At 44.5% G+C, this 24833-nt stretch overlaps 1 protein-coding gene across 1 annotated transcript in view; it reads left to right on the top strand.

Annotated features, from left to right (window-relative positions):
* Window positions 1–24833, top strand: part of itpr3 (inositol 1,4,5-trisphosphate receptor, type 3) — a 185378-nt gene that overhangs the window by 23085 nt on the left and 137460 nt on the right. Inside the window, exons 3-4 of the mRNA XM_078420692.1 lie at window positions 22543–22658; window positions 24382–24468. Coding sequence (XP_078276818.1) covers window positions 22543–22658; window positions 24382–24468 — 203 coding nt within the window. The remainder of the gene's footprint in view (window positions 1–22542; window positions 22659–24381; window positions 24469–24833) is intronic.

Genomic DNA, 24833 nt, shown 5'->3' with positions numbered 1-24833 from the left:
TGAACTGCACTGTCCCCTTTGTGTTGATGTGGAAGGATTCTATCATGCTCTGCAGTTTTGGTGGGCAGCCGATCTTTGGGAGAGCCTTGAATAGGCCATCTCTGCTGACGAAGTCAAAAGCCTTGGTGAGGTCAATGAAAGCAATATACAGGGGCATCCGCTGTTCTCTGCACTTCTCCTGGAGCTGGTGAAGAGAGAAGACCATGTCTACTGTTGACCTTCCAGCTCGGAAACCGCACTGTGCCTCTGGGTAGACACGTTCTGCCAGCTTCTGCAGGCGGATCAAGATGACCCGAGCAAAGACCTTGCCGACGATGTTGAGGAGGGAGATGTCTCTGTAGTTGTTGCAATCGCTTCTCTCACCCTTGTTCTTGTAGAGGGTAATGATCGTGGCATCCCTCATGTCCTGCGGTACAGCTCCTTCTTGCCAGCACTGGCAGAGGACTTCATGCAGACGAAGCAGTAAGGAGGTCTTGCAGTGCTTGATCAGGTCAGGAGGAATCCCGTCGCTGCCTGGGGCCTTGCCTGAGGCCAGGCTGTCAATGGCCTTGCTGAGCTCTTCTACCGTCGACTCTCCATCTAACTCATCCATGGTCGGCAGGCACTCGATGGCATCAAGGGCTGAGGGGGACACAGTGTTCTCTCTCGAGTAGAGGGTGGAGTCGTGTTCCTGCTCTTTTCCCAAAGCCCTCTGATTTATCTTCTTTTTCCCCTTCCATCTGTTTATCCAATTCACGTTTGAAATTTACTGGAGAAATTGGCTTCCATCCGTTTTTGAACAGATCACAGCTTGCATCAGCATTCCTGTCACTGCAGACAGTTTATCATTTAGTCTTTGATGACCATTTATAACTACTTCAAGCACACTTCCCTGTTGCCCCTTTGTGACACCCAAGAGGCTCACTAAATAATTCTGGTGGTTTCTGTTTATCTAAGGAATGCACAGTGGCAATGTAATACTGGTGTTGGCTGCCTCTGTTTATTTGGATGTGAACGTGTTCATGGCCGAGACAGCTGTTTGATCTGACATCCTTTGCCACATGTTGTGTCCAGGACAAAATTTGAAATGTAAACAGTTATGTAAGATTTATTGCAGCCCTGCTGGCATTTCAAGCTTGTACAGTGACAAATTTCCACTACAAATCACGGGACTGATACCTTTATTCTTCATCAAATCACCATTCTGACAGACGTAATGCAAGAACTGTACTTGGAAGCCAAGTCTTGAATTGGTTGTGTTGCCGCCAGGACAACAGGCCTTCATGGCCAGGTTAAGAAACTCTGACTTAGAATGACTGGGACTCGAACATGACACCAAATCTGGTGACTCTTCTATACTGTCTCGGTGTACTATTTCTAGACACTTGCACTATATCTAAGCTTTGCTTATTTATCATAATAGTTGGACTGAACGGTATGTAAAAATGAATTTCGCTATACCTTGGCGCTTGTGACAATAATGTTCATGTCATCGGAACAGAATTGGTCCATTCAATCCATCGAATCCACTCCGCCATTAAATCCGAACTGATTTATCTTTTCCTCTCAACACCATTCTTCTGCCGCCTTTACTTATCCTTTGACAATTTCTTGATTAGTAAGGGTGTCAATCTCCACAAAACTACCCAATGACTTGCCCTCCACAGCCGTCTGTGGCAATGAATTCCACAGATTCACCACCCTCTCACGAGAGAAATTCGTCCTCTAAAGGAGCGCCCTTTTATTCTGCGGCTGTACCACCCTAGACCTAGACTCTCCCACTGGTGGAGACATCCTCTCAACATCCACTCTCTCCAGGCATTTCACTGTTAGGTAGGTTTCAAAGAGTTCCCCTCTTCTCCTTCTAAATTCCAGTGAGTACGGACCCAGTGCCGCCAAACGCTCATCATACGTTAACCCAATCATCCCCGGGATCATTCTCGTAAACCTCTGGACTCTCCAGCGCCATTCAAAATCCCATTGAACCATTGTCTCTCTTTGCAAGTCCACACTCAGCGGAGAGTTGAGAAACTGTCTCCAGTCCGTAGCAGCCGTCCCGAGGGTGGCGTGCACTGGCAGTAAGATTTAGATGGTGCAGGAAGGAACTGACTGGGAGAGTCCCTGTCATCACCAGCGAAGCGAGGTCCTTCAATATTTTTTTAACTGAATAATAAACTTTATTCAGAATAAAAAATGTATGCAAAACAAGAGCTGCACAAAAGTTATTTTCAAAACATCATTGGCGTCATATTGCAGCATTAGCAGAAATACCATTAGACGCGGCACCCTTGCCACTCATGGCCCTCTGGGGTGATATCCCTTCCCTTGTTTGAGGGACGTCTCCACCACACCCTGCCCCCCAATGTGCAGCAGCAGAAGGACCCTAGATAGTGGTCCTCCCCCACAGGGCGTTGGTAGCACCGAGCTTCAGTGCGTCCCTCAGCACGTACTCCAGCCATCTGGAGCGGGCCAGGCGGCAACATACCCTGACGGACATCTCACTCTGCTGGGCGGTCAATAAGTTTCAGGCAGACCAAAGAGCGTCTTTCACCGAATTGAAGACCTTCCAGCAGCACTTGATATCCTTCTCTGAATGTGTCCCTGGGAACAGCCTGTCAATCAGAGAGCCCTCTGCTACAGAACTGTTCGGGATAAACCGTGACAAGGACCCTTGCATTCTTCTCCAGACTCTCTTCGTAAATCCACACTCTGCGAAGAGGTGGGCAATCCTTTTTTTTAATCAAACTAAACATCATTCAAAGTTTAAAAAATATATTCATTACATGAACTCTGCAAAAAATTCTTCTGACATTCTCGGAATCTGTACATACATACATTGAATATTTATTCAAGGAGAGAATACATACATGCATACATTGAATATGTATCCAGGGGGAGTTTAAATTTAGCCCGTTTGACAGCATATTGTCTTTGAGGATAAAATAATTAAAACCTCCAGGCATAAGTCATGTGGCACCTAATTACTTAGAATTTACTACTGTAATTATTTTGTAGGAACTGTTTTTCTAACCAATCTTTAGTAAGACTGATGCACCTTCCATTTATGTAAAATCCATCCAAATATTTCAGGTAAGGAATCGATTGTGTTACAAAAGTTATAATAGGAAATTGCAAAAGTGCACAAATATTAACTTATCTCACTGTACTGACCAATTCTGTAGAGGTTGTTCAAAATCCTTCTGACATTCTCGGAGGCTGTACATCCATACATTCAATTCATTGTTACATCGTGTTTTCACAATTTTACCCCCCCACACACTTTTGCCACTCATGTGCCCCCTGGGGTGAAATCTCCTCTCTAATTTTGAGGGGCATCTCCACCAAACCCTGCCCCCAGTGTTCAGCAGTGCAAGGCAATCCAACTTTGTATCGTAGTGTGCTGCACTCTACCTGAATACCATGTTTCATGAGAATTGAACTTTCAAGTCGTAGTTACACTGTTGAGCAAAGGTGATTTTTCCAATATTTTATTTTGCTGCCAGTCCAAATTGATATTTAAAAAAATATCTAGCAAACAGCACATTTGCAAACATCAGTGCATCATTTTCAAAAAGTCACAGGTGACTCCTGGCAGTTGTAACCTGGGCCATGTGAATTAATTATCATTGCATGACCCTCTGGGCAGAAGTACCTGGACTTGTATGCAAATAGTATTTAATTTGAATGCAATTTAACTTTAAGAGGCTAATGCAATCCTCTAGTATTCTCCAGGGAGAGTTTAAATTTAGTCCTTTTGACAGCATATTTTCTTTGAGGAAAAAATTATTAAAACCTCCAGGCATAAGTCATGTGGCACCTAATTACTTAGAATTTACTACTGTAATTATTTTGTAGGAACTGTTTTTCTAACCAATCTTTAGTAAGACTGATGCATCTTCCATTTATGTAAAATCCATCCAAATATTTCAGGTAAGGAATCGATCGTGTTACAAAAGTTATAATAGGAAATTGCAAAAGTGCACAAATGTTAACTTATCTCACTGTACTGACTAATTCTGTAGAGGTTGTTCAGTTGTACATTGATTATTGAATTATCAATAATCTGTTCTTTTGAACAGCTGTTTCAAGTTTTCTGAAATTTTTAGTTCAATTTAGTTTAGTTTACGATTGTCACGTGTGCCAAGGTGCAGTGAAAAGCTTTTGGTTGCGTGCTAGCCAGTCAACGAAAAGACTAGACATGATTTACAATCAAGAGATCCACAGTGCACAGATACAGATACAGTGTGAGATAAAGTCTGATTAAACATAGTCCAAGGGTCTCCAATGAGGTGGAAGGGAGAACAGGCCACACTCCAGTTGGTGATAGGACGGTTAGGTTGCCTGATAACAGTTGGGAAGGAGCTGTCCCTGAATCTGGAAGTGTGCGTTTTCAAACTTCTGTACTGATGGGAGAGGGGAGAAGAGGGTGAGGCCGGTTATGACTAATTATGCCTGTGGCATTGCCGAGACAGCATGAAGTGTAGATTTGTGGTCGAACAGATATGTAAATTGCCTGCAGGTAGCAGAATTAATTCCATTGAATGCTGAACATAAAAAACATCCTGGCCGTGTGGTTGAGGTTTGATCCAGTGGCTGTAAAGGAAGTGTGTTCAACATTACTGGCTGGGGGATTGTGGTGCTTGGCTATTTAAAGGTAACCTTGAAGGAAGTCATTTCCCTTGGCATTTCCCACTAAGTTAATTGAAAATGTTTCTGCAAAGAACAATTAGTTATTTGACATTGCAGTTTATCAGTGACTGATACTGATGAGGAACCTCAAGGCAAGTGTTAGTTTTTTAGTTTAGGTTTGGAGATAAAGCGAGGAAACAGGCACTTCGGCCCACCGAGTCCGTGCCGACCAGCGATCACCTGTACACTACTTCTATCCTACACACTAGGGACAATTAACCTACAAACCTGTACATCCTGGAGTGAGGGAGGAAACCGGAGCACCCGGAGAAACCCATGTGCCACAGGGAGAACGTGCAAACTCCGTACAGACAGCAGCCTTGGTCAGGATCGAACCTGGGTCTCTGACGCTGTAAAGCAGCAACCCGACCAAGATGCCCTATTTAACCAAGACCCATTTGCCCACATTTGGCCCATGTGTCTCTCAATCTTTCCTATCTGGATAGAGCTCTTAAGGATAGCGGAGTCAGGGGGTATGGGGAGAAGGCAGGAACGGGGTACTGATTGAGAATGATCAGCCATGATCACATTGAATGGTGGTGCTGGCTCGAAGGGCCGAATGGCCTCCTTCTGCACCTATTGTCTATTGTCTATCCATGTATCTGTACAGGTGTCTTTTAAATGCTGTTATAGTATCTGCCTCAACTACTACTTCTGGCACAAAGTGACAATTGACTCTAAGCAATCTATGGTGAAATAAGGAACTGCAGATGCTGGAATCTGGAGTAAAACACATGGTGCTGGAGTAACTCAGTGGGTCAGGCAGCGTCTCTGGAGAACATGGAAAGGCGACATTTTGGGTCGGGACCCTTCTTCAGACTTCTTCAGTCTGAATAAGGATCCTGACCCGAAACGTCACCTATCTATTTTCTCCAGAGATGCTGGCTGACCTGCTGAGTTACTCCAGCACTTTGGGTTGTGGTTTTGTAAACCAGCACCTGCATTTCCTTGTTTCTACCTCCTCTGGCAGCTTGTTCCATATACTCACCACCATCTGAGTCAAAATGTTGAGGCTCAGGTTCCTGTTAAATCTTTCCCCTCTCAACTTAAATCTATGGCCTCTGGTTCTTGATTCACAGGTGCTGGGTAGGAGACTCCATGCGTTCATTAAAAAAACTCTGCAAATTTATAGTTATCATGGGTTTTGTTTTGGTTCTAACCATCAAGTGAACTCTTGTGAAATTAACAGTCCATTTATTTTCTGTTGTGAAGGCACAAGAGTTGTGGGTGGACCATAACTCTTATCTAAATTCATACGAAGGAATGTAGGAGTTTCAAGCAACACTAATGTTTGAAGTCTATTGCCAACTACTGTTGAGAAGGCACATGTGAGCTGCCTTCTTGAACTACCACAGTCCTGGTGGTACTGGTATCTCACAACACCATGATAAAGCCTCCCAGGATTCTACATTGTTAAAGTATTGGCAATATTTTTCCAAATCAGAATGACGTGGGATTTGGAGTGCAATTTTAAGGGTCTCCCAAATGTCTATTGCTCCTAGATTCATAGAGTCTCTGGAACAGCTTCTGTGCTGCACCTGCATTTATAGAGTCATGCAGCGTGGAAACAGGACCTTCTGCCCAACTTGCCCACATCGACCAACACGTCCCTTCTACATTAGTCCCACCTGCCTGGGTTTGGCCCACATCCCTCTAAACCTGCCCGATTCATGTACCTGTCAAAATATTTCTTAAATGTTGCGATAGTACTTGCCTCAACTACCTCCTCCGGCAGCTTGTTCCACGCACCCATCCCCCTTTGTGTGAAAAAGTTACCCTTCGGATTCCTATTAAATCTTTCCCCCCTCGTCTTAAACCTACGTCCCCTGATTCTTGATTCCCCTATTCTGGGCTAGAGACTCTATGTGTACCTGTCGTCCAAGGTGATAGTTGGAAAGAGGTGGGAGAAAAATGGTTGTGGTCGTGTTGTTTGCAGGTTAACTGCCCAAAATTGTACCAGGAAGACGTGATGCATGGGCCAAAATATACTGGCCTCTGTTCGATTTCCAATATTTAGCATAAAAACTCTACCATATTTTGCTTGTTTGCTGAGGACTTTGCAATAATTTCTCACAGGGCTAAAATCAATGTTCAAGAAGGTTTCTGAAATTCTTTAAATTTAGCAGGTAAAAAAAGGCAGAGGTACTGCCAAAAATTTGCAAGATAAAATAACTTAAACTTTTCTGAACAACCAATTGTCATGTGTATGAAGATAGACACAAAATGCTGGAGTAACTCAGCGGGACAGGCAGCATCTCTGGTGAGAAGGAATGGGTGACGTTTTGGGTCAAGACCCTTCTTTAGACATCATGATTATGATGCAGGAGGTTACGTTCACTGAATAATTATTTCTGAAACCCAGTTAAATAACCTAATTGACGTCAAAATTTAATTCTGCTTCATTTATGGTTGTATTTCTATCCTCATTTCTCATCCCCCTATCGAGATTCGTCACTCAACAGATTTGAGTTTATACTTTGAATAAACTTGTTGTGAAACTTTGAGGTTTCTGGCAGTGCATTAATCCTGTTGGGCATTTCTGCTTTTTAAGGCTTGTGCTTTCCATACTGATTGTAGTCAGATGACAGATTGGTCATTTTCTGCATTTAGAATATAAATGAGCCAATAATTTAGCAAACTGTGAATGACTTAGAATTAGGGGATTTGGTGCTAAAAGGATTGAGTGGGTAAATTTGAATCATGACTAGACTTGTATGAATAATCCAACTCATCCCATATTCACTGTGAGGCCGAGAAACAAAAATCAAGGGCTGCACAGTGGTGCAATGTTGGAGCTGCTGCCTCTCAGCGCCAGAGTCCCAGGTTCGATCCTGACGATAGGAGCTCAGACTTTAGAGTTTAGGGAGACACAGTATGGAAACAGGCCCTTTGCCCCACTGTGCCCACTCTGATCAGTGATCACCCCATCCACGAGCACTGTCCTACACACGAGGGACAAATTACATTTTTTTTTACCAAAGCCAACTAACCTACAAATCTGATTATCTTTGGAGAAACTGGAGCACGCGGAGAAAGCCCACACAGTCACAGGGAACGTACAAACTCCGTACAGACAGCACCCATAGTCGGGATCGAACCCCTGTCTCAAACGGCTGTCTGTGCAGAGTTTGTACGTTCTCCCTGTGACCGTGTGGGTTTCCCCTGGGTACTCCAGTTTCCTCCCACATTCCAAAGATGGGAAGGTTTGTTGGTTAATTGGCTTTGGTGAAAATAGTAAATAGTCCCCAGTGTGAGAAAGAGGGATAACATATAATGAGATATGGTTGGCATTGACTTGGTGGGCTGAGGGCATGTTTCCAAACTCTTTTTAAAAAAAGGTTGATGTTAAACTCTGCAGGTTAGAGATGGTAAGAATGTGATTTGAAACTTGTACAACCCTGTTTTACCATTATACCATGCAATAAAATATGCCTGTCTGAATTTTTCACTGGTTAATTACACTGAAAAATTGAAGACCAAAAGCTCTTTGCCCATGATTATAGAAAGAGACATCCACACTTTTTTATGAAATGTGAAATATCGGTAAGGTTAATAATTGCAGAAAATTAATGCTCTGTGCAATTGTTGATAATTTGAAGACTTGCATTAAAATTGGTGATGGTAAAAAACAAAGTCTGCATGATTATCTGGAGCAATAAATAATGGAATTTGAAAGGCAGATTGAAAATATATGTGAAATGGACACAAAATGCTGGAGTACCTCTGGAGAAAATGAGTTCACACTAGTTCTATGTTCCCCCCCACTTTCTCCTCCACTCCTTACGGGCTAGGGGAAATTTACAAAGACCAATTAACCTACAACCCGCACGTCTTTGGGATGCGGGAGGAAACTGGAGCACCCGGGGGAAACCCACGTGGTGTGAGGGAGAACGTGCAAACTCCACACAGACAGCACCCAAAGTCAGGATCGAACCTGGGTCACTGGCACTGCGATGCAGCAACTTTACCAGCCGTGCCGCCGTGCAGCCCCGTTCCTGCCCCTCTGACCTTAAAGCTATGATCTCCTGTCTGTGAGAGGTTACAAGAGACAGCACCCGAGGCCAGGATCGAACCTGGATCTCTGGCACCGTGAGGCAGCAGCTCTACCGGCATGTGAAAGTGAAGATTTTATGAGGATTGGCGACTAGTCCAGTGATGAAGCTACAGAAAGAAATGGATGACTAAATTTTCCTTAGATCTCTTTAATCCTCCAAGAAGACTTCTACCCTGCACTAGACCACTGCGTACGTCCCCCTGCCCAATGAATTATACCTTGAGGAGGCTGAAGCATTGTGGCATTTGCAGCATTTCTCAGACAGGATTCAGCAATAGACTGTTGAATGGATTTGGAAGGACGGTTGACTCACGAGCTGACTCGCAAGTGGTAACCTTGCTCAGAATGAATAGATTTCGACAACATTCATGGCAAAGTGGGGTGGCTGGAAGGGAAAAGGTTTGAGGAACGTGTATGAAAGTTCCTGCTGAAACTCATCCACCACATGATTAGAGGGAGCCTGTTTTGGAAGATGGAACTCCTGGCATCCATCCCACTGTGAAACAGAAGCTTGCTTTTAGAACCAAAGTGAACTATTAAGCTTAGCCCAAACATGCAGCCAAGTAGATAGAGAAGTCTGCCAGCGATACTTACATTATTGCCAGGGTAACGAGTTCAATCACGATGATATTGGAAGTCTTTGAATTCGTTTGCATTTGCAGGGTTTGTTAAAAAAGGCAATCAGTTGCAAACTGTGAAGTGGTACTTTGAGGATGTCTCACCCCCTCTTCTCCCCTCTCCCATCAGAGAAGAGGTACAGAAGTGTGAAAATGCACACCTCCAGTTTCAGGGGCCCCGTTTCTTCCCAGCTGTTTTCAAGCAACTGAACCATACTATCAACAACCAGAGACTGGTCCTGAGCTAGTATCTACCTCATTGGAGACCCTTGGACTATCTATAATTGGCCTTTACTGGACGTTATCTTGCGCTAAACGTTATTCCCTTTATTATGTGTCTGTACACAATGGATGGCTCGATTGTAATCACATACATTCTTTCCGCTGATTGGTTAGCACGCAACAAAAGCTTTTCACTGTACCTTGGTTCACGTGACAAAACACGGAAGACTAATGCCATTGAGGTACATAAGGAAGTGAAGACTGCCTGCTTCAAAGTTTGCACTTTGATTAGCTCTATCTATTGTACATGAGTTTGGCTTGATTGTATTTATGTGTGGTATATCTGATCTGATTAGATATCAGTGGATTCCATTGACTCCATCTGTACTTCATTCTGCAGTAAGGCCGCAGGCATAATCAAGGAGCAGTCTCACTTCCTCTTCTGGACAGCTGGAGAGATACAGAAGTTATCAGGCAACTGAATGGTCATCTCACCAGCTATTAATTGGCTTCCGTAAATTGTCCCTACTGTGTAGGATAGTGCTGGTATACAGGATGATCGCTGGTCGACACGGACTCGGTGGGCCGAAGGGCCTGTTTCCATGCTGTATCTCTAAAGTAGTCTAGAGTAAAGATGGTTGTGGTGAGGTGGGGCAAGTGATAGGTGGATACTGGTGAGAGTTATGATTGGCAAATGGGTGAACAACGGCCAGAGATGGTAAGGAGACAAAAAGGTGTCAGAAGAAGAGTGAAATGTGAAGCTAGAGGAAGGTGGAAGAGGAAGGGATAGTGGTGGAAGAGGAAGAAATAATGGTGGAAGAGGAAGGGATAAAGGTGGAAGGGGAAAGGGGGGGCAGGATCGTGGGAGTATTCCTGAGTTGGGCACATGGAAGAGAGGGGGCGGAAACTGGAGAGGGGAGGAGAGGAAGTTTGTTACATGATATTGGGGAATTCAATGTTCGTACTGTAGCGTTGTTTATGTTGAGGGGAAATGCTAGCAAGTTGTTTTGCTCACATTTTACACATCCCAGTGGCGGAAATTTGGTGTTGGTGAGGAAGGGGGGGGGGGGGGGGGGCAATAAGAACAAGGTGCGCACTGGCAATAAAGGTGGGCCGTCGATTAGCAGGTCGATCCACATGTCCAAGGACGGTGGCAGCTGGAGCCCCCTCAGCAGCCCAGGTCTCGCCTGGATCGGGCACCACTCACAAGACCCAGTGAGCAGACTGGACTTTGAAAATGGTGCCAAAACATGGCACCTCTTGCATGCAGGCTCAGTGGACTATTTCTGTACACTTTGCTAATGAGGGATGTGTTTGTGTATGGCCATACAGTACTGGACTGTTTATAAGAAAAAAAAATCACTGTGCATTTGCACATGTGACAATAAATCACCATTGAACCATTAAATAATGGATACCACTTACTCCCACTCATCCCATTTCCTTGATGCCTTAGGTGTTTACCAGAGCTCCAAGTTTCATGTCATGGCGGGACTGTCATATGTTGAAAGACTGGAGCGACTAGGCTTGTATACACTGGAATTTAGAAGGATGAGAGGAGATCTTATCGAAACGTATAAGATTATTAAGGGGTTGGACACGTTAGAGGCAGGAAACATGTTCCCAATGTTGGGGGAGTCCAGAACAAGGGGCCACAGTTTAAGAATAAGGGGTAGGCCATTTAGAACTGAGATGAGGAAAAACTTTTTCAGTCAGAGAGTTGTGAATCTGTGGAATTCTCTGCCTCAGAAGGCAGTGGAGGCTAATTCTCTGAATGCATTCAAGAGAGAGCTGGATAGAGCTCTTAAGGATAGCGGAGTCGGGGGGTATGGGGAGAAAGCAGGATCGGGGTACTGATTGAGAATGATCAGCCATGATCACATTGAATGGCGGTGCTGGCTCGAAGGGCCGAATGACCTCCTCCTGCACCTATTGTCTATTGTGTATTGTCTATTTAGACTTGACTAGACTTTAGAGATACAGCATGGAAACAAGCCCTTCGGCCCACTAGTACTATCCTACACACTAGGGACAATGTACAATTTTACTGAAGCCAACTAACTAACAAACCTGTACGTCTTTGGACTGTGGGAGGACACCGAGTCACCCGGAGAAAACCCACGTGGTCACATGGAGAACGTACCAACTCCGTACGGACAGCACCCGCAGTCATGATTAAACCTTGGTCTCTGGCACTGCAAGGCAGCAATTCTACCGCTGCACACCATGCCGTCAATTGTGAGACAGCATGTAAGGTGCTATAAAATGAATATAGCTACAATGGATTGAGTTGCATTGATAACCTGTTGGTAGGTGTTCCTTTAAATTGGGCACCAAACTTATTCAACTTAATGCCACAGAATGCACTTGTTTTAAATAATCTAACTTCCTCATTACTCCTACTGTACAATCCACATTTTATAGATTCCTTTAATGCAATTTATAAAAGATTGCACTTGATTGTTTTCATACTTCTGAGTATTATCTGCCTTGCAATTTCCCTTCAATTCAGCTTTCCTCTGTTGGTTATTGTGCAAGATGACAGGTGCTTATTTCTATAAATACAACCTATCCACCAGTTGTTAATGGTGGAAGTTGACTGTTCAGATTGGTCACATTGGTCACACGATGACCATTTATTGTAGGGCCCCGTATACACTTTGCAGCTTAATCCATATTATGACTGTTATACAGTTGGCACAGTGGCGCAGCGGCAGAGTCTCTGCCTTACGGTGCCAGAGAACTGGGTGCGATCCTGACTGTGGGTGCTGTCTGTATGGAGTTTATACATTCTCCCTGTGAACGCGTGGGTATTCTCCGGATGCTCCAGTTTAATCCCACACTTCAAAGACATGCAAGTTTGGAGGTTAATTGGCTTTGATAAAATTGTAACGTCCCTAGTTTGTAGGATAGTCTACGGGATGATCGTTGGTCGCTGGGGACTTGGTAGGCTGAAGGGCCTGTTTCCAAGCTGTATCTCTAAACTAATTTTTCATTGATATTTTCATTTCTGGGGAAAGACTGTAATCTTGTAAAAGAATTGTTTTCCAAAATGAGCAATTTGTATTATTGCCTTGCAAAGGTAAAATCCAACTATTAAACTATGAGTTGGAAAATAGCACAGAACTCAATGCCCATCATGACCTCAATTTTTATTGGTATAGTCAAGTGAGTGCAATAGGTGGACCTTCACATGATGATCAATATTGAGGCTGAAGAAGGATCTGAGTCTGAAGAAGGGTCCTGACACGAACCATCCCTCTGTGTCGCCCCCTCTCCCTCTCTGTGTATCCCCCTCACCTTCTCTGTGTCCCTCCGTCTCTGTGTCTCGCTCTCGCCCTCTCCCTCCCCCTACCTCCATGTGTCCTCTATGTACATGTGTGTAAGTGGGTGCAGAAGAGTCCCTGCGTGAGTGAGTGTCACAGGCAGTGGGCTGGGCAGCTGGAGATGTAGGCCCGTGACCCTTCATTGACGTTCCCTGCTACGTTGTAGACCTGAAGCCAGAGCACAGATGTGAATGGGAGACCATGAGTCACATCCTGTCCCGTCCATTGCCCAACTTCCCATATCCTGCCAGCCGGCCCATTTCCAAACAAGGCCTATTTGTTGTCGGCCGTGGTGCGGTGCTTAAATTACAGGTCGAGTCATCCACAAAACAAAGTTCAAATCTGACTTTGACAGCTGTGGATGGTAAACGCAGCTAGTCATTGATAATAATCACAAAACTACCCGATCGTTGCAAAAACTCATCTAATTTGATCTCACAAGGGAAGAGGAAAACTGGTATCATTTCTCCTTCCGGCCAATATATACGATTCCACACTCACTGATTGACTCTTGCATCTCCTTTTAACATAGATACGCCACTCCCTCTTCTTCCCTCTCCCATCGGGCAAAAGGTATAGAAGTGTGAAAACGCACACCTCCAGATTCAGGGTCAGTTTCTTCCGAGGTGTTATCAGGCAACTGAACCATCCTAACACAACTCGAGAGCGATCCTGACCTACCATCCACCTCATTGGAGACCGTCGGACTATCTTTGATCGGACTTTACTGGCTTTATCTTGCACTGAACATTATTCACATTATTTCCATTAGCATGTATCTGCACTCTAGGTTAATTCCCGGAATGGCGGGACTGTCGTATGTTGAAAGACTGGAGCGACTAGGTTTGTATACACTGGAATTTAGAAGGATGAGAGGGGTTCTTATCGAAACGTATAAAATTATTAAGGGGTTGGACACGTTAGAGGCAGGAAACATGTTCCCAATGTTGGGGGAGTCCAGAACCAGGGGCCATGGTTTAAGAATAAGGGGTAGGCCATTTAGAACAGAGATGAGGAAAAACTTTTTAGTCAGAGAGTTGTGAATCTGTGGAATTCTCTGCCTCAGAGGGCAGTGGAGGCCAATTCGCTGAATACATTCAAGAGAGAGCTAGATAAAGCTCTTAAGGATAGCGGAGTCAGGGGGTATGGGGAGAAGGCAGGAACGGGGTACTGATTGAGAATGATCAGCCATGATCACATTGAATGGCGGTGCTGGCTCGAAGGGCCGAATGGCCTTCTCCTGCACCTATTTTCTATTGTCTATTGTCTATTGTCACACTGTGGCTAACTCGATTGTAATCATGTATTGTCTCTCTGCTGACTGGTTAGCACGCAACAAAAGCTTTTCACTGTACCTCGATACACGTGACCATAAACTAAACCAAGATATGTGATGTTTCGAGTTCCAACTGGTTCTGGCAGCATCTCTGGAGAACACAGATTGGTGCCGTTTCGGGTCACCTTTACCACGTTCTCCAGAGTCGCTGCCTGACCCGCTGAGTTAATCCAACATTTTGTGTTTGTCTTTCATAACGTTGTTCATTGCTAACGAGAAGGGCATATTATTTGGCATGTAGACACAAGGAACAGCAGAAGCGCGAATCTCCAGCAGTTTGCTTTTTGCTATTCCTTAAACATTTTTGTTTTGGAACTCAAGGTGTTTGCCATGAATTTCAAAGGACAATTTAACGATGACAGTTGCAGTCACACTTTTCAACTTACCAAAAGACCTGTTGAGGAAATACATTAAAGTATGAAGAAACATGACATCTCCTCACACAATCGTCTCTGTTTGTGTTTCTCAAGTGTCTTTTTACTGCTGATATCATGCCCCATTGTTCAGTTAGGAATTTGTTGCTTTGTATTTGTTGAACAGGATGTAAAGACTGCATGTTTGTTCAGCATATTTGTGCATGGTGAATCAAAGGATATATTTTTGGGGCTAGTTTTCAAGGAAGCATACAAAGCAGGACTTTGTTCTGTGTACATAAGGACTTTTAGTTTATCGATACAGCGTGGAAACGGGCCCTTCGGCCCACCGAGTCCGGGCTGTCCAGCAATCACCCCAGGCACTAGTTCTGTCCTACACACTAGGGACAATTTACAGACCTGCACGTCTTTGGAGCATGGGAGGAAACCGGAGCAGCCAGAGAAAACCCTGCAGTCACAGGGAGAACGTACAAACTCCATACAGACAGCACCCGTAGTCAGGATCAAACCCAGGTCTCTGGCACTGTGATGCAGCAATTGCTGAAAGATAACCAATTCAAAATAAATGCAAAAATAAATCCTTTAGCTACAACATAGGAGAGGTCGTATCTTAATTGAAAAGAGTCGAGAAGACATTTCAAAGGATTCTCTCCAAACTTTTGGTTATTTGCTGATGGAAATTGAAGTCTGACTTCCTTGTCAGATGAATTATTTTGGAGTAAAAAACAACACATGCACTTGCATCATGTAACAGAAAGCCCAGCCAGAAGAAATAGGCTAAAGACCAGCTTGTTCTAGGCTTTGCTTAGTTGCACAGCACAATGTTAGTAATGGACTAGTCTTGGCAAGCAAGCACTATTAGTGAGACAATAGTAGGGCCATAGCTTGGGAGAGAAAATACCTGGCAGTCCACATCACAGAGGATCTGACATGGACAACACCATTGCCGCACTTGGTGAGTAAGGCAAGGCAGCGTCTTTACCACCTCAGGCAGCTGAGGAAATTCAGAGTCTCTCTGAGGATCCTTCAGTGCTTCTACTCAGGGGCTGTAGAAAGCATCTTGTCCGGCAACATCTCAATCTGGTTTGGGAACAGCTCTGCCCAGGGCAGGAAGGCTCTGCGGAGAGTAGTGCGTTCGGCTGAACGCACTATGGGAACTACACTCGCCCCCCTGCAGGACCTATACATCAGGAGGTGCAGATCCAGAGCCAGCAACATTATGGGGGTCCCCTACCACCCCAGCAACGGACTGTTCCAGCTGCTACGGTCAGGCAAACGCCTCCGCTGTCACGCTGTGAAAACAGGGAGGATGAGATGGAGTTTCTTCTCACAGGCCATCAGGACTGTTAACTCTTATATCACCAGGGACTAATTTACTGTATTAATTGATTTTTTTGTGTTGTGTCTTTAAAAAAAAAAAATTCTATTCTGTTTTGTAGTTTTAGCATAATCCGCAGGCATTGCCATTTTCATTTTCACTGCACATCTTGTATGTGTATGTGACAAATAAAGTAGACTTGACTTGACTTGACTTGTAGTAAAACTGCCAATCTATATAGTATGTTATCAGAGCAGAATTAGGACTTTTGGCCCATCAAATCTACTCCGCCATTCAATCATTGCAGATCTATCTTTTCCTTTCAACCCCTTCTATCCCTCACATGATTTTGTTCAACTCTAGAAGATCACCCCTCATCCTCCTGTGCTCCAAGGAATAGAATCCCAGCCTGCTCAACCTCTCTCGATAGCTCAGACCCTCGAGTCCTGGCAACATCCTCATAAATCTTCTTTGTACCCTTTCCAACTTAACATATTTCCTATAACATGGTGCCCAGAAATGAACTCAATACTCTAAATGTGGCCTCACCACCATCTTATATAACTGCAACATGACCTCCCAACTTCGATGCTCAACACTTTTACTGATGAAGACCAATCTGTCAAAAGCCTCTTTAACCACCCTATCTACATGTGATGGCACTTCCCAGGAATTTTGTGTTCTACTGAGGGCAGCTATTTGCAACGAGTTGAAACAAGTATTAGATGGAAGTGTTAGACCATTATGTTATAAAAAAATAAACAGGTTAGCTAAAAATAACTGCAAGTTTGTAATCAACAAGGGAAAAGGTTGGTCCCTTCTATTTATTCCTTTGAATGAGCAAGAACAAACTCTAGATAACAGTGGTAATCTGATTCCTTCCTGTTACCGTGCAGTTCCAGAGAAATAGCTTTGTGGAAAATATTGATGATCATTTCCTTCTCTGCTCTCAGACCAAAGAACATGAAGAGCGGAAATGAGAAAGTCGGTAATTCAAATCAACTGCATTCCAAACAAACAAACAATTAGTCTGAAGAAGGGTCTCGAACCGAAACGTCACCCATCGCTTCTCTCCTGAGATGCTGCCTGACCCGCTGAGTTACTCCAGCATTTTGTGAATAAATACCTTCGATTTGTACCAGCATCCGCAGTTATTTTCGTAAATAAATAAAGCAGACAGACAAGCTTTTCACTGATTGAATGATACTTTATTGTCACGTGTACCAAGATGAAATCGTACAGTGGACCTCACCTAGGCAGTACACAAGAGTCACCATGTGTCTGGCGCCGACTAAGTTACAAAATGTTCATTGTTATCAGTGTCGTCTCCTGCTCTCCGTGACCCCCCCTCGCTGGGTTCCCCTTTGTTCTCGGTGGCTCCCCCCCACCCTGTCCTGGCCCCCCCGCCAGGTAGCTCTCGCCGGCGCGGGTCCCTCTCCCCCCCTCTCAGTGGAGCGGGTTCTCCTATATCGATGGCCCTCCTTGGTGTTAACCGATGCTCCTTTTTAAAACGTCTCTCGGCAGCTAACCATCTGATAATGGAACAAGATCCGATCACACAAATAGATCATTCTTCCCTTGTTGAAACCAAGTTTAGATTTGGTTTACATCGACACCTGTAAGATCATATCAAGCAGCCCCTTTAAGACCACATTTTTATGTGAAAAGCTTAATTGATTTTTGATCTTGACTAAAACTGGTAACATTACACTGATAACATTTAAATGAACAAAATACAGCAAAGAAGGTTTAAGGTGAGGGGGAAAAGATATAATAGGAACCTGAGAGGCAATTCTTTTACACAAAGGGTGGTGGGTATATAGAACGAGCAACTACCTAGGAGGAGGTAGTTGTGGCAGGTACATCACAATGTTTAAAAAAACACGTGGACTGGTACATGGAAAGGACAGGTTTCGAGGGATAAGGGCCAAACGCAAGCAGGTGGGACTAGTGTAGTTGGTCAGTGTGGCCCAGTTGCCCCAAAGGGCCTGTTTCCATGCTGTATGAATCTATGACTCGGAGGACATTTGGCCCATTAATCCAGTGTTAGCACTTTGAAAAAAGAAGGGTCCCACCTGATACATCACCCATCCTTTTTCTCCAGAGATGCTGCCTGACCCCCTGAGTTACTCCAGCACTTTGTGTCTGATCCTGACTACGGGTGCTGTCTGTGCAGAGTTTGTACGTTCTCCCCAGCACCCTGTGGGTTTTCTCCATGTGCTCCGATTTCCTCCCACACTCCAAAGACGTACAGGTGTGGGGGTTAAAAGGCTTCAGCAAAATTGTAAATTGTCCCTAGTGTGTAGGATAGCACTAGCATACGGGGTGATTGCTGTTGGTGTGAATTCGGTAGGCTGAAGAGCCTGTTTCCACGCTGTATCTTTAAACTGAATGAAAGTAAACTAAGCCACACTTATATTCGTAAAGATATTGTAGAATCTTAAAGAGATCCTTCCATAAGCCAGGGTACTCTACAATATACCTCGACCCCACTGTGGACATTGGACTTTGTCTATGGACTTAATGCGCGACATTGCTGAGAACTACATTATGCACTCTGTATCTTCCCCTTTGCTCTACGTATTATACTTGAGTTTGGCTTGATTGAATTTATGGATAGGGTTATCTAATTTGACTGAGTAGCATGCAAAACACTGTACCTCGGTAGTATAAGAAAATAACTGCAGATGCTGGTACAAATCGAAGGTATTTATTCACAAAATTTTGGAGTAACTCAGCAGGTCAGGCAGCATCTCAGGAGAGGAGGAATGGGTGACGTTTCGGGTCGAGACCGTTCTTCAGACTGTACCTCGGTACATGTGACAATAATAAACCTAAGCCTAAGATAAATATAAGATGTAAAGAAACTGCAGGTGCTAGTTTATACCAAAGATAGACACAAAATGCTGGAGTAACTCAGTGGGTCACACAGCATTTCTGGAGAAAATGGATAGGTGATGTTTCGGGTCGGGACCCTTCTTCAGACCCGAAACAACTTTATGAATCTAAGGACATTCAGCCCGTTGATCCAATGTTAGCACTCCCGACCAGAAGGCTCCCGACCTGAAACGTCACCCATCCTTTTTCTCAAAAGATGCTGCCGGACCTGCTGAGTTTCTCCAGCAATTTGTGTCTATCACAGGTATCAACCAGCATTTGCAGTCTCTTTATGTGAGATTAAACCCGAAGCTGACTGTCGGCTGGGATGGTGTCTGTTTGCCCCAGCACAAAGTACCCGCCTCTGCTTCCTATCATTGCAGTATCACTCAGTGAGTGGGAGCACGTCTCTATGGTTGGTTATCAAGCGTAGTTAGTCCTGTACTGTGTGCCTTTAAGAGCCGAGCTGAATTGAATATAGAACGTAGAACAGGATAGCACAGGAACGGGCCCTTCGGCACTCGATGTTTGTGCCGATAATGATGCCAAGATAAACTGATCTCATCGCCTGTACATGACGCATCTCCCTCTGTTCCCTGCACTTCCACGATCCTATCTAAAAGACTCTTGGACACCACTGCAGTAGCTGCTCCGAGCACGATCACACTTGCTGACAGCTCTGATCAGAAACAGCACACCAGAATGCAATGTCGTTCTGAATACACCCAGTTTCAGCACACTGTTACAGAAGTAAACCTGGTCACATCGTCCTGTCAAACCTTCCATTTAAGTTCTCACTCTTTATCCATTAATGTCATGGAGGTGCTCCCCGACTGCAGCGTTAACACCAACAAAATGGCGATGAAAGATGTAGGAAGTTACAGCTCAGTAACGGGTCCTTCATCCCACCAATTCTGCACCAACCTGTGACCGCATGTGCTTTCTCCGGGAGTTCTGCTTTCCTCCCAAAGACATGCAGATTTGTAGGTTAATTGGCTCCTGTAAATTGCCCCAAGGGCCAATGAACCTACGAACCCACACATCTTCGGGATGTGGGAGGAAAATGGAGCACACGGAGGAAACGGACACGGTCACGGTCTCTGGCGCTGAGAAGCAACGGCTCTACCAGCTGTGCCACTATACTGCCGTCATTCTTCCATCTTGCAAATGGAAGCAAGATTGGCCTAAGAATTTAAGCTGCGAAGATTTGCGGTAGTTACAACGCACGGCACAGGAGACAGCAGAAGAAACACTCTTACTGAAGCAGATGTTTTGTTCGTTGAACAGAAATTGACTTTCATTCGCGTTTCCTGCTTGAACTCTTGTGTCTGTTGTAAAGGATGCACAATAGCAATCTGTTCAAAAGGTTTAGGCAAACAAAACGTGCTCATGGATGCAGCTGTACGTGTACGTATGTGCAATCTGGCAGCTTCTCAGTGACCTTCAGTGAGGAAGGTGGAAATGCAATTCCCACCAGGGCAACATTTCCATAATTTGAACCTCCTCTGAGTTTTGTAACAATACTGAAATATCCTCAAAGGTTTCAATGACTTAAAGATTTTTTTAAGTTTCAAAGCTGGAAGGAGAGCAGAGGAGATTTGCAACGATGTTGCCAGGGCTCGAGGGCCTGAGCTAGAGGGAGAGGTTGAGCAGGCTAGGATTTCATTCCTTGGAGTGTAGAATGGTGAGGGGTGATCTTATAGAGGTGTATGAAATCATGAAACTGGTGAATTTATTATGGGGAACAAGGAAATGGCAGACGAGTTGAACAGGTACTTTGTTTGTGTCTTCCTAAGGGAAGACAGAACCAATCTCCCAGATGTACTAGGGGACAGAGGACCTAGGGTGACGGAGGAACTGAAGGAAATTCACATTAGTCAGGAAATAGTGTTGAAGGCTGATAAATCCCCAAGGCCTGATGGTCTGCATCAAGGAGATGGCTCTAGAAATCATGGACGCATTGGTGATCATTTTCCAATGTTCTATAGATTCAGGATCAGTTCCTGTGGATTGGAGGGTAGCTAATGTTATCCCACTTTTTAAGAAAGGAGGGAGAAATAAAGCAGGGAATTATAGACCAGTTAGCCTGGCATCGGTGGTGGGGAAGATGCTTGAGTCGATTATTAAAGGTGTAGTTGTGGCGCATTTGGATAGCAGTAACGGAATCGGTCCAAGTCAGCATGGATTTACGAAGGGGAAATCATGCTTGACTAATCTGTTGGAATTTTTTGAGGATGCAACAAGTAAAATGGACAAGAGAGAGCCAGTGGATGTAGTGTACCTGGACTTTCAGAAAGTCTTTGATAAGGTCCCACACAGGAGATTAGTGGACAAAATTAGAGCACATGGTATTGGGGGTAGGGTATTGACATGGATAGAAAATTGGTTGTCAAACAGGAAACAAAGAGTAGGGATTCACGGGTCCCTCTCAGAATGGCAGGCAGTGACGAGTGGGGTACCGCAAGGCTTGGAGCTGGGACCGCAGCTATTTACAATATACATTAATGATTTTGATGAAGAAATTAAAAGTAACTTCCTAGTTGTTACTTGCGAGTCGTGTTGTTACTTGCGAGCATAGCACCAAGACAAATTTCTTGTATGTCTGCATACTTGGCTAATAACATTTATTCAATTCAATTCAATTCAACATTAGCAAAGTTAAGGGATTGGACACTCTCGAGGCAGGAAACATGTTCCCGATGTTGGGGGAGTCCAGAACAAGGGGCCACAGTTTAAGAATAAGGGGTAGGCCATTTAGAACTGAGATGAGAAAAAAACTTTTTCTCACAGAGAGTTGTGAATTTGTGGAATTCTCTGCCTCAGAAGGCAAGTGCCGATTCACCATTCAAAAGAGAGTTAGATAGAGCTCGTAGGGCTAGTGGAATCAATGGGCATGGGGAGAAGGCAGGAACGGGGTACTGATAGTGGATGATCAGCCATGATCACATTGAATGGCGGTGCTGGCTCGAAGGTCCGAATGGCCTACTCCTGCACCTATTGTCCATGTATCTAGGTATCTATGAGGAAAATAGATTGGGTGAAAGCACGGAGCTTTTTGTTCCCTTGCTAAGGGAAATCAGGAACTAGAGGACATGTGGCCCAGCGGTAAAGTTGTTGCTTTACAATGCCAGAGACCCAGATTCGATCCTGACTACAGGTGCTGTCTGCACGGAGTTTGTACATTTCCCTGGGACCGCGTGGGTTTTCTCCGAGTGTTCCGGTTTCCTCTCGCGATCCAAAGACATGCAGGTTTGTAGTTTAATGAGCTTCAGTAAAATAGTAAATTGGCCCCAGAGTGTTGGATAGTGCTAGTGTACGGGGTGATCGCTGGTCACCACAGACTTGGTGGGCTGGAGGACCTGGTTCCGCCCTGTATCTCTAAAGTCTAAAAGTAAAGTCTAAAATTCTAAAGCATAGGTTGGAGGTGAGAGAGGAAAGATTTAATCGGAACCACAGGGGCAACCTTTTCACACAGAGGGTGGTGGGTGTATGGAACGAGCTGCCAGCGGAGGTAGATGAGGCAGGTACGATAAAAGCATTTAAAAGACACTTGGACAGGTACATGAATAGGAAACATGTAGAGGGATATGGGCCAAATGCAGGCAAATGGGACGTGTAGATGGGGTGTGTTGGTCAGTGTGGACTTATTGGGCCATGTAGCCTATTTCTGCACTGTATGACTCTATGACAATGATTCTAAGACTTATTAATTTAGATGCACTAATCATCTATTTTTGTTTGGTATTGCAGATTGCCTTTTCAAAGTATGTCCCATGAACCGTTATTCGGCACAAAAACAATACTGGAAAGCAAAGCAAGCCAAGCAGGACAAAGAAAACTTTCCGGACATGTTGAAGAAACTTCAGGTAACATATCCATACCTTGTATTGCTGGCATGGGAAAATGTTTTAATGAGCACGGTATTCAGGACAGATTTGATTTGTTTTGCTTCATTGTGTAGATTTTGTTTGTTTAGTTTAGAAATACAGGACGGAAACAAATCCCTCGGCCCACTGCGACCGTCCGCGCCAACCTGCGATCCATTGTTGGCTGTGGGAAAGGTGATAACAAGTTATATGTCCTCATATTGCACTTAGGCAGCTTCCAACCCTGCAGTATGGATATTGATTTCTGCAACTTCAAGTACCCCTTGCATCCCCTCTCTCTCCATCCCTCCCCCACCCTAGTTTGTCGTACTAGGCACATGGCATCCCTGTGTGGTATCTCAGCTGCACGGAGGCAGAGAGGAAAGCTCTTCAGCGGGTAGTCCATAGATCTCAGAAGATTATCGGAACACAGCTACCAGACTTGGAGGGCATCTACAACACACGATGCCTCAGAAAAGCCACCAGCATCCACAAAGACTCTTCACACCCCTGCAACAGTCTGTTCGAACTTCTACCATCGGGCAGACGATACAAGGCCTTCTACGCCCGCACCTCCAGACTCAGGAACAGCTTCATCCCCAGAGCCATAGCTGCTATGAACCGGTCCTGCTGAGCCGGATGGTCACATCGCACAGTGATCCGGCACAGATCTACTTGCACTTTATTCTGTTTTAAAACTGTTCTAATTTGTTTCATTGGGTTGTTTAAATTAATACTGACTCGCTAATTGATTTATTGCATCGTATGGGAGGCGCATTCATAATCTCATTGTACCCCTGTACAATGACAATAAAGATATATTGTATTGTATTGTATTGAGTTCCACTGTCTGTATGAACTCGTTTTCACCTATCCCACAGCCAACAATGGACCATTCTGGGCTCTACATTTCCTTGATTATCGTTGCTCTCTGTTTCTCTCCCATTCGTTTGTTCTAAGTACCGTTTATATCTCTCGTTTCCCTCTCCCCCTCCCCTGACTCTCAGTGAAGAAGGGCCTTGAACCCGAAATCTCACCTAGTCCTTTTCTCCAGAGACGATGCCTGACCCAATGAGTTGCACCAGCTTTTTGTGTCTACTATGGCGAGTCTGGAAACTTGTTCTTTGTTGAAGAAGTTTATTGCGACAGCAATATTCGATTACAAAGTTTTCTTAACAAGATTACAGACAACCATTAAAACTAACTGTTCTCTTCGAAGACGTCTCCCAACTGACTCTTTTCGGGCGCCAAAAGCGCACATGACCACGCTGTCCAATCAGCGGTGTCGCTCTCTGGACCAATCCCTACGGTCGCACCCACACGTGACCTTGCTGGCCAATCTGAGGGTTCGACAACTAGGACGACTTTCTATGGTCGCTACACTACTCTAAATGCAGCCCAGCCAAAGTCTTATAAAAACCTGCTTCATGAAATATGCAGCACCTAACATCAGCAATCCTGGAGAAATGCTGTCCCCAGTATACAGAAAATATAGTTAGCCAAAGCTTTAGAACTTGTTTATAACGCTTCAAGGTGAAACGTTGTTTGCAGTTGTCCTCAAAAGTTGTCATGTAATGTGGTTGTTGGAATGTAGAATTTCAGGGGAGGCTTAAAGACAATGTTTATTATATTAAAGTCATTATAAACTTCTGACTGTATTGATTGTACATAAAAAGGGACTCTAAAACCTTCTCAGCTCACACTTTTTTTTGTGGTTTTGCAGGATGCTGCAGACCTGGAGCAGAAACAGAATGAAACGGAAAATAAGAAAATACATGGAGAGGTGATAACGTATGGCGCTGTGGTGCAGGTATGACCCAACATAACAATTACTTCCATCAAAAGTTGCAGCCTTACGGGTTTGATCCTGACTGCGGGTGCTGTCTGTATGGAGTTTGTACGTTCTCCCCGTGACCTGCGTGTCTTTTCTCCAGGTGCTCCGGTTTCCCCCCACACGACAAAGATGTACAGGTTTGTAGGTTAATTGGCTTTGGTAAAAATTGTAAATTGTCCCTCATGCGTGTAAGGCAGTGTGAGCTTGCAGGGATCGCTGGTCGGAGCGGACTTGGCGGGCTGAAGGACCTGTTTCCGCTCTTTATCTCTAAACTAAACTAGACGAAACCTTACGTAGCACCTCTGACATAACAAAACATGGCTGAAAGAAAATCAGCGAAT

Source organism: Rhinoraja longicauda, chromosome 24 (genome assembly GCF_053455715.1).
Source record: "Rhinoraja longicauda isolate Sanriku21f chromosome 24, sRhiLon1.1, whole genome shotgun sequence".
Classification (NCBI taxonomy): Eukaryota; Metazoa; Chordata; class Chondrichthyes; order Rajiformes; family Arhynchobatidae; genus Rhinoraja; species Rhinoraja longicauda.
This window is presented reverse-complemented; position numbering and strand designations above follow the sequence as displayed.